Source organism: Phalaenopsis equestris, unplaced genomic scaffold, assembly GCF_001263595.1.
Source record: "Phalaenopsis equestris unplaced genomic scaffold, ASM126359v1 Scaffold000077, whole genome shotgun sequence".
Classification (NCBI taxonomy): domain Eukaryota; kingdom Viridiplantae; phylum Streptophyta; class Magnoliopsida; order Asparagales; family Orchidaceae; genus Phalaenopsis; species Phalaenopsis equestris.
In genome coordinates, this window is record NW_018164519.1 from 246,164 (window position 1) to 257,349 (window position 11,186).

An 11,186-nucleotide genomic window follows, 5' to 3' on the forward strand; every position below is an offset into this window, starting at 1 on the left:
CAATTGATAGATCAAATGGACTTGATTGGCCACCAAGGTCCAATCAACTAAATCACTTTGGTTTGATTGGTCACTAAGGCTCGATCGATCAATCATATAGGTTTGATCGGTCACCAAGGCCCGATCACAAAACCACCCCTTACGGTTCGATCGGCCACCAAGACCCAATCACAAAACCACCCACTACGGCTCGATCGGCCACCAAGATGCGATCATAAAACCGAACACTTTGATCCGATTGGCTACCAAGGTCCGATCATAAAACTGAATATTTTGATACGGTTGATCACTAAGGCCCGATCACAAAACCATCCAACCTGGTTCGATCGACCACCAAGACTCGATCATAAAACCGGACATTTTTAGTTCGATCGATCGTCAAGGTCCAATCAACCAAACCACTCCGGTTCAATTCGCCATCAAGGCTCGATCAACCGGTCATTTTTGCATGCTGCATTTCCTTGCACTTATCTTCACATTACTTGTATGTAGTGTAAATTGCTTGCTTTCATACTTGTATGCATAAAATATATTTTTTTTAATATTATGTGATATATTAAATATCATTGCATGAAAAATTAAATTTTTCCTTCGACATTTGCATGTGGTGACTCCTTGCGCACCAACATTTGTAGTATTATCGCACACATGTGCCACCATATGTGTGTGGTTTAATAATTGTAAAATCTTCCGTGAGTGGTGGCTAGTAAAGCTAGTCCGTCGGTGTGCAAATTTCTTAAATGGAGGACCTGCCGCCTCATCTCCTATGGCATCACACATAAATGTCATAGATAATTCATGTTGTATGCTTGAGTTGGGTCACGTTATAAAGCCCTAAACTCGATGAGTGTGCAGTCTGTTTGCATTTGAGTTTGTCATTTGCATGTTGCTTGATGTTAAAGTTGAATTTCGGCGCTCGTCGTGATCGCTCGCACCTCGCTTAAGCGATTACGGTGTGGAAGCATGTTGCTTGTATGGATTTTGCTTGCATGTTTTGATAGCAAATTAAAATCATTAAGTGAGAGACTTCGTGTATGTCAAAATCTTTTAACAAGTATTGCTTGCCGAGTAAACCTCGCCGAAGAATGCGAGTTATTGCATCAGGACCAGCACAAATATGAATGTGTCAAGGTTCTAAGAAATCTAATGTATGCACCTTGCATGCCACAGACCCGCCTTTAATGGTCCTAATTTTGAAAATAATAAAATATCATATTTTCTCTATTTATAATATCCACCATATTTGAAAAATTATACAAATAGTAAATATGTGAGGCCAAACTTCTTTAAAAATCCATTTGGGTGATACACTTTAGATCCCTTTGATCTTTAGGAAGGCGTCGGAATTGGCGACCACGTTAAAGCCATACGGCTAGCCTTTACTCTTGCACTGCACATGCACTTAGATACTATGTTAGGACACGTTTCGTTAGATGTGTGTTAGGCTAGGGTTAGGATGCTATATAATATTTTTGATGTCTGACAATAGTTCTCTGTTGAATTGGTTGTCATAGTCAAACATTTTTTTGTATGATATTTTTGCATGTTTACTGAGTTTGAGACGTGTAATAGTATATTATGGGTGGTCTTCTTGCAGGGAGTCATGCCTAAACACACATAAAAAAAAGATAAGCAAGTAGTGATTTTAAAACTAACACTTTTCTGCAGGTGTTGCTAATGCTCTCCTCCCGCCAGACATAGCTCATATGTGTTGCAAAATATAACCCGTGCAAACTTTTGCAGGTCGAGTTTTTTATTTTATTTTATTATGTATTTGCTTATAGTCTTTAGGATTGAGTATATATCGGAAATAAAGTACGGCCACGGGTTCCGAGGTGTATGACGCACTTAATCATGTGACGAGGAACAGGAACAGTTGTTTGGGTCCTATAACTTAATTTTAAACTTGAATTCATGTATAGAATTAGGATCAGACAAGTATTTGCAAAGTCCAGCTGTTTTATTGTTTTTTTGGAATTTGTTCCTGACCCAGCGGCACCGGTCTGCTATATATTTTGTTTGGCTTGCTTTGCTTGTTGAAGTGTGCTTGCATTTTCTCTTTCTTGGCTTGTAGTTTATCCGGACTCGTACTAAACTACAATCTGGGCTCGTTAAGAATTCTAAATATAAATTTTCTATAAATAATTTTTAATAATAGAGGATTCAATATAAATCAAAATTTAGGATTAAAATCTTTCAACTATTTAAATTCTGCAATTACTTTCCTGCATGGCCTTCTAAACGGTTTTAAAATCGGTTTTATGCATGGAAATCACCCGAGTCATATTAATAAGGTCTCCAAATTTAAATTTAATTGCAAAAAACTATATCATATTGCATGTTTCGGTGAGGAGCCCCCGTGCTACTTTAATCTACTTGGCCAAGCATAATTTTCTATATAGAAGGTTGTCTAATAGACTAAAGTGATAGAGGTTCCCCCAACCCAGATGGGGGCATAAGTCTTTTATGAGGCAGTTCTAGCTTTGTAGTTGGTCCCCCTTTCTTTCTGCACTCCAACGACATCTCTGTCATTTAATTGACGAGTATAAGTCTCATTTTATATAAAATCTAACCCTTAAAGGGTCATAGGAACTAGAGTTTCCTTCTTTTGACCTTAAGGCTACCGAGGTCTCCTTGGACGATGCAATTCAAGGATTGCTAACAAGGGATCTCTAGTCGGGTTGGGTTGACTATCTTCACGACCAGTTAGACTTAAAGTCTCCATAGCTTAGGATGACAAATAAATGAAAATTGACATGGCTACTTCTACATGTTTAGGGATTCCTCCCTTTTTCGTTGACACCAGTTTTGAGTCAAGTCAATTCCCTTGAAAAATCGTTGATATCGTCTCGTGGGCCCTGCATGCTTAAGCGTCGCCACCCATAGTGGATACGGTGATTCACCCTCTGGCCTGTGGCCCAGTACAGAAGTCGAAAGCATCAGGATTCTCCCACTTGAGATGATTAAAATCCTTTGGTTTCCTAAAAAAAATATAATAATAACCGAATATCATTAATTTCGTAAGCAAGACGTTTTTTATCGAGAGTATTATTGGGCATCTTCGAAGATGTAATTAACCAAAGTAATGCATTCCTTTGGGAGTACTCTTGAACCCAGAACAAGAACAAGAACTTGAATCTCAGGTTGTATGTTGCTTTCATAGGGTTTTCTACGCAGATATGTTTTGAAGGCATCTTCGTTCCGATCTTGTTTCGGACATACGTTGTTGGGCTATCACACGAAATTTACCTTCTGAAAGTTCTCCGCATTTTTTTAAAATTGTTAGTCAAATTTCTTCGTATTTTCTTTCTTTCCAGTTTCTCTCAAAAGAGAGACTTATTTGGAAAAAGAATTATATGACGTCGATAAGACAAGCCGGTGACTCCAAAAACTCAATAAAAGATCGGAAACAATGACAGAATTTAAAATTTAACAAATAAAATAAGTAGCCCGTAGAACATTGTATTAAAAATATTTTATTGAAACATTTATGTAATGTATTTATAATTTATCAAAGCAAATTTAACTAAATTTTACTTAATTTGTCTAGTTAATTGATTACTAACATAAAATCTCTCTTCTTTTTTTATTTATATTCAATTTTCAAATACATATATATTATTTTATAGAAATATTTATTTATTATAATGTTCTTTTTAACCATATATTTAAACGAATCCACCCATTTTTATTTATATATAATTTTTGTAAAATTTTATCTAATTTGATTATAGCATTTAACTAATTTTTCACTCCCATGCCTCAAAATACGTGTTGTTACTCTTGCATGCAGGCATAATTCATACTCTGCATTCATGTGGGAACATCACCTAGTAAGTTCAAAATTTTGATGAAGATCTTCTCGCAAAGTAGCGATATTTGAATAGTCTTGATGGTGATCGAACGGAGAGCATGTTTCGTGCGACGTCATGTACATCATTTGATTCATCCAACACATTTGATTTAAGTTGCACTTACATATACAGAGGTCAACAATCCTACACAAAATAACCTCTCTCTAACCTTTCCTCATAGCCCCTTCTCCATTTCATTCTCACCGATTCACCTACACACACCCTCTCTCTCTCTGTATAGTGTTGAGGACCGCAAGAGAGAGAGAGAGAGAGAGAGAGAGAGAGATGAAGGAACATAAAAAAAAACTTATAAATGTGAAACCCAAAAAAAACAAAAAAGAGTTTCAAAAAAAGAGGAAAATAATAAAAAAAAACTTATAAATGTGAAACCCAAAAAAAAAACAAAAAAGAGGAAAATAAAAAAAAATAAAGAAAATTTGTTTTTTGACCCCATCCTTGCAGATTCATCGCTTTGTCACAATCTCGTCAACATGATCTCACACATTCAAGGTAAAATGCAGCCAAAGCCAAAAATGTTGGCAATCATATGTAGTTCAATGCAAGGGTAAAATGCAAAAATAAGTACTTATATGTGTTCTTCCAACACGATGAGAAAATCCTATGTTTTGTCAATTATCTCGTGAAAACGATGAAGGCCTATGAATGCTTTTTAAACATTGTCAGCTGAGAGAAATTCTCTACAAGGCTTTATGATAATAATTATAACTAATATTTGATTAAAATTTCTAGTTGGTTGTATTATATGCTTTACTTTCTTATCCAATTCATTACAGAAATGAGAGATTTCAATGGTTTTGGGAGAGATCATGACCTTGCACACACTAGAAGCATGCTTCTTGTTTTATCAATTCTTTCAAAACTTTTTATCTTCTTATTCTATATTTTGTTACTGGCATGAATGCATAATGGATTTTAATCAGATTTGTACAATTTAGTTTTCATAAATGCATCATTTTAAAACACTTACATGGTCATATAAATACTTAATTTCTGGTCAATACCTTCAGTAGTGAATTTTTAAATTTTCATCAAAGGTTATGAATAATTGCCAAAGGCTAAAAGATTGTAACAGCAATTTTTTTGGGTTAATTGCATTATTTTGAAGCATCTCATATTACATTTACATTAGAACCCCTAGACTGTGATCTCTCCGACAGCAAAGAATAGACTTTAAATTTAGGGTTTCAATGTGGTTTTTATCTTTTGGATATTCCAAGAAAAAATTGTATTGTCTCTCATGTGTTTCCTTTTATGTTAGAATACTCTTATGAAAGAATCCAACATACAACACGTTAAAATTTTGAGAATATCAGCTTAACATATCCTTAGAATTGCAAGTACTTTCTAAGTCCATATGCTTCATCCACTTCAATTTTACCTATTGTTTAACATGTACAGCTATTTTGGTTCCCGAAGCAAAATTGCTTGATGAGATGAATCAGTTTTCAGTACAGAATTTATTGCATGAAAATAACTGCAGAGCCATTAATGCAAATTAAAAGCAGCACATAATGCAAATAATACCTCAAGCATTATAACCCAACAAGGATTGGGGTCAACATGCCCTGCATAAATTAAAAGAGCAATCAGCTTAAACATTTTTATTTAATGTTGTAGAATACCTAGAATTGCCACTATTGTGAGAAAACAAATATCTTTCTTTTCTTTTTCTATTTTAATTTTTACATGCAATATAGTTCATCATATAGTCATCGCCATGTTCACTAATATGACTGCCCTACACAAGCAAATAAAGCATTGAAAGTTCAAACTCCAAAATAGCACGATTTCATCTATCTTGGTGTTTTACATTTGTCTTCAATTAAATAAACTTATTTTTAAACTTTCTAATTCCATTATGTAAATTTACTCAAATCTGAAAAATTATTAATTTTAGAAACTCCTGCAAAACACCTTTCAAAGTCTTATCTTCAAATTCTACAAGACACTTGTACGGTTTCACAGTTTCCCCTTCCCCATTGGTGTCCTCAACCATTACAACAAAAATAAAACGAAAATGATATGACACGTTTAAGGCCATCCCTAAAGCTTTTCTATAACTTAATTCACTTACAAAAATTAACAAAATATTAGAATTTCTTTCATCTTGCAAGCCAACTAAGCTAAACAATATCATAACGAAGAAACTTTCAAAAAGCAGTTCAAAGTACATAGTTTCCATAAAATATTTAGAACTTACTGTTAGAACCATTCAAATTACAGATATAATAGAAATTAAACAGATTGGATTAAATCAGTGAAAGTTATTCATGCTACTGGTGTCAATATCTTATTCACAATTCCTTTATTAACCTATTAAAAAACGAATAGAGTGAACAAAGTTAACAAAAGAAGCTGCGGCTTACTCACATCCACTTCTATCTAACGCATCCCGGTTTTCTACTCTGTACCGATTTAGATGACTTGAAACTTCTCCAACAGTCTCTAATTGTCTTTTTGCCAGAGAAGGACTAATCTCCACTGAACTGCATTTGTAAGAACCCAATCATTTAACATGAGAAGTCGCCAAAAAATATAACATGCTGACCGTCCAATGAAAAAATAGAAAAACAACTTTTTGATATGCAATAATTACTAAATCATCCTTAAAATATCATTTTTAAAGCAATTTTCTTCAAGTAATCCTCTCAGTAGCATGGATACATTATGCGTACGGGTGGTTTGATAATAATGAGTACACATACTTGCCAAGTTATGCTTTCTATATTCTGTCTCACTTCATAATTTTTTTAGACTTCATGAACATTTCATCATTTATTAAGGTTTAACATATATCAGTATTTTGCTAGCAGTTTGTTAGCACTTCATCAGCAATTATTTAGCTGATAGTTATTCCTTGTGCATATAATTATTTTATTCTAGTGAATGTAAGAGATAGTATTTAATTTAAGAAAAATGATTATTCTAGATGCGAAGAGTATTCTAAGATTTTGAATCTGGATCAAGTGTAAAACATAAAACCTTTTTGGGAGTTGCAATATACTTGTTTAAGCATAAGATTAGTTTATCTAGTTATTATTTTTATATTTTTCATCTTTTTAATATCTTTTATAATTCTATCATGATAGCCCCATATCACTCTCTTACTCGAGTTCATTCATGTCTCCTCTTCAAAGCTCAAGCTACAATTGAAATGAAAGCAAAAGTTGGCTAATGTGAGATGGTAAAACAAACATGGTTGGCAAATTGTAGGTAATGACTTCCCAAGTTCATGTCCCTTCCGGTTCGGCGTTAGAATCATCAAAGAGAATTCTACCATTTAAAAAATAAACTTACCGGAGTTATAAGCAGTGGAATCATAAAAATATTGCCTAACCAAGCATAAATTTATGGCATGAAGCAACATACCTGGCTACAATAGGCAAAAGCAAATGCTGGGACAGTCATGGCAGTAGGTGAGGTGGCGAGCGCAGCAGCAAGGCGCAGTTGAAGAGGCTAGAATAGTCAGAGGACAGCAGGAAAACAGCAGGTTTACTGTTTTCTAGATGATGGAAGCGATGGGGCAAAGCGGGAAGGACGAGATGGAGCGGTGAGGTGCGATGTGGGAACGAAAAATCACCACATGGAAATCAAGATACAACCGAAACACCACTTGGAACCCTAGGATACAACCCTTGAAGGGAAGAAGAGACGCTAGTGGCTGTCCTGATATAAAACACACAAAAAACTGAATTGTAAGCCATGATACAACACGTAGAAAGGAAAAAGAGATTGTTTTGGCTCGTCCCCCGCGATTGCAAAATCCAGCGGTAAACTTCTGCTTCAATCTTCCGGGGTTGAGGGGATCTTGTACCTCATCCTGTCGAAGTTTCTGTCTACTCATCATATGGCGTCAGGTTGACTACATTGAAGGTGGCGGAAAAGTTGTAATCTCCCGCTAAGTCAATCTTAGTGGTGTTGGCATTCTAAAACACATCTTGATAGAATATGTATAAATCATATTTTGGTATAATCATAACTGAAACTGTACATGAATAAGTATCCTCATGAACTAAGCCTCGAGCCATCAAATATGTAATTGGTTGCTTCCACTCTTAGTATTCATCTAAATATATTTGATAAACAATTATGCGAGGAGAATCAATTCTGGGGTGAAATTTGTGATAAATTATATCACTCTCACTAGCAACCACTCAGGAGAGACCTCTTCTTCACTGATAGGACTTAGATCTCATAGAAGATTTTTCTTTTCCCGTCAAGTCACTCTCACTAGCAACCACTCAGGAGAGACCTCTTATTCACTGATAGGACTTGGATCTCATAGAAGATTTTTCTTTTCCCATCAAATTCCTAAGATAAATTTCAAGGTTGGGGTTTATCCCTCCTGTCTAGACATCTGACGATGAGCACCATACTAAACTGAATCTAACATCTAAACAATTCCATGAAATCTCCCGAAATGGGACAAAAGGGCCCCATTTCTAACATGTTGGCCCTCCCTTATTAGAAGCAACTCATGAATGAGTCTATAGATCTGGATGGTATGACTTTCTCTTATCAGAGATTGTCATGCCTCTGGTGTCAATACCTCAAACTCAAGGTTTCCTTGGACACTCATCATAAAGTCGATTGGAGTCTCTCCCAAGGGATATGTGCATTTTTTCCCCCTCAATTGAAGGTTGGTCATTTACCTTTGTGTCCTCACCATTTTCAGTGTCTACAGTGGCATTACCCAATTTTTCAAGAATACTCTGCTCAGGGAAATAGATCACCCCTGGTTATGTAGTCGGATTCAACATGCACAAATCTATATCACTTGCAACACTTTGCGGTTGTGATAGATTTAGGGATGCATATTGGTTCCACATGTTCTCCCCGAGTCATCTTAGGTGTTCTCGTAGGTGTAATCTGGTTGTAAAACCCTGAGGTTGAGCTCTATCTGCAAAACCTGATGGTCGTCCAGTGATGTGGTTGTCCACTTTTGAAGCTAGAGTGTGGACCTTCTGTCTATAATATGCAAGTAAGAACTGACACTGGATCTCCAGCTTCACCTTTATATTCTCCTGTTATCCATATGTTGGCTCTTCTCTTTGCCTCCTCTGATACTAAATTACATTAAGAAACGTCTTGGTCTTTCTTTTCCATTACTAAAATCCTCCATATTGAAGGGGTTGAAATTCTCGTCTCTTTCACCTCTTCAACTTTCCCGATCCCGGACGAGGATAATCTCTCCCTAGGTTTTTACCTCAATTTCTGCAAGCCTGCACTGAAATCGGCGGATCTCTCGTTGTATCTCTTCCCGGGTAGGCTCAACTATGTATCTACATGGTGGCATGGTTAGAATTTATAGTTGAGAGATGAAAGAGATTGTAGAAGACTGATAGACAGCGTCGAAAAATTAATTTGTTTGAAAATCAACAAAAGAAAAGTAGGGTTATGTCTAAGGGTGTCTAAGGTTTGGGAACAAAATATAAAATTTTTGGTGAGGAGTTAAGGAGGATGTTAGGAAGCCCAAAGATAGAACTAGGGTTAGCTCTGTTACAAAATGATATCGGAGTTAACCCAAAACACAATAGAAAAAACATACATTATTAATGAAAAAAATAGGTACTTACAATCAACAAACTAGAAAGGAAAATTACAACAAACACAACACGAAGTCGCGTTAGGGTTCGACCCATGGGTAGTGAAGGTCGGTTAGGTGGTTGAGAGAGCAAAGGTAGATGGCTGAAATGAGATTGTAAGTGGTTGGGATAGCCAAAGAGGGGGCTGAATTGGCGTTGGCAGCGAAGCAGAATGCTGGGACAGCAAGGGCAGCAAATAATGCGGGGAGGCACGGTAGGAAAGGTTGGAACAGCCAGAGGACAGCAGGTTTACTATTTTTTTACTGTTTTTCGAATGACAGCGGTCAAGGAACGAAGCGAGGGGCTGCAAGCAGCAAGGGACGACTGTCCAGAATGGGGGCAGCAAGCAAGAAGGGCTCAAGTGGGAAGCCTGCAATGAAAAACAACAAAAGTTGTTGTCTTGAGGGCAGCTGCAGAAGGGAAGGACAATGTGGAGCGACGAGATGTAATAATCTTCACCTTGAAACCAAGATATAGCCAAAACACCACTTGGAACTCTAGGATACAGCTCTCAAAGGGAAGAAGAGACGTCAGTAGTTGTCCCGATACAAAACATGCCAAAAAAATTGATTTCCAATCCTTAATACAACACGTATATAGAAAATGACTAAGTGCCCGTTTAGGGCAGCTTATAGGGTGCGGCAGCGTTTTCAAAAAGCCGCCTCCCCTTTTGACTACCTCGATTGGTCTAATTTTTTGGTGTCGCGGCGTTTTTTTATCGTTATTTTCTACGTGGTTTTGTAAGTTGTCTGCCTCCTGCGTCCCGCATATCAATTTTCCTAATCCCTGAGCCGCCCTTCGCAAATCTCGCTCGAAGCCTCGCCTCGCTCCCTCGCCGCCCTTGGAGAATCGTAGATCACCTCGCTCCCACGCCATCGCCCTTGGAGAATCGGCAGAAAAATCGATCTCCTCTGCTCAACCAGGAGATCGGCGCGCTTTCCAGGAGAATCGCACGCCTCGCCTGGCAGATCTCTCTCGGCTCGCCGATCCTCCTCTCCTTCGCTGAGATCGCGCAAGGTATACCCGATATCCCTCTCCTTCCTTCCCGCGAGCCCTAACATTTCAATTTTCCTTCTGATTCGTAAGGTATGTTTTCCCCTATGATCCTTGGGAACAGAAATGTTATGTTTGTCTTTCTGTTGGTTTTTTTTTTTTTTAGATGGAGATGCAAATAATATATATTTTTTAACTTTTGGTGTGATATATGAATGAATGATTTTTGGGTATATCCTAGCTTAGATTTGTGGCTTGGTTACTCCGATTTTTTTGCATCTTTATTTAGGAGGTGTAATTCTAAGAAAGCTAATTTCTATCATTTGTGCTTCTTCTAGAGGATTGTGATAAAACTATCTTTGTTATTGTCATTTATCAAGGGAGTTTTTATACTTTGATGCAACATTATCAAAGCGGGAGCACAAAATTGTTCTTACCAAAAAATTGTTACTTATGCAAATAGATCTTCCAAACCAATGATGAGCAATGATACTTTTCAAGTTGGGTATTACAACTCTTTTAAAAGAGGATTAAAGAAAATTCTAAAAGAGGATTAAAGAAAATTCAATAAAATATGATAATCTTTCTCTCTCCCCCTCATTATATCTATTAGTTTGCCCTTACCATTGAAAAGGAGCCCGTGTAAAAGGCTTTGATAATGTGTTTATATAATTCAATGCAAAAATTCATAGAAAATACAATTCTCTAGATTTTATATTGATGTAGGTCAAAG

At 36.6% G+C, this 11,186-nt stretch overlaps 1 protein-coding gene across 3 annotated transcripts in view; it reads right to left on the reverse strand.

Annotated features, from left to right (window-relative positions):
* Positions 1–11,186, reverse strand: part of LOC110019764 — a gene marked incomplete at its 5' end in the record, with an annotated part of 33,817 nt that overhangs the window by 22,334 nt on the left and 297 nt on the right. For all 3 annotated transcript variants that reach the window (XM_020717578.1, XM_020717577.1, XM_020717579.1), the window contains 2 exon segments: positions 5,400–5,440; positions 6,246–6,361. In XM_020717578.1, coding sequence (XP_020573237.1) covers positions 5,400–5,440; positions 6,246–6,361 — 157 coding nt within the window.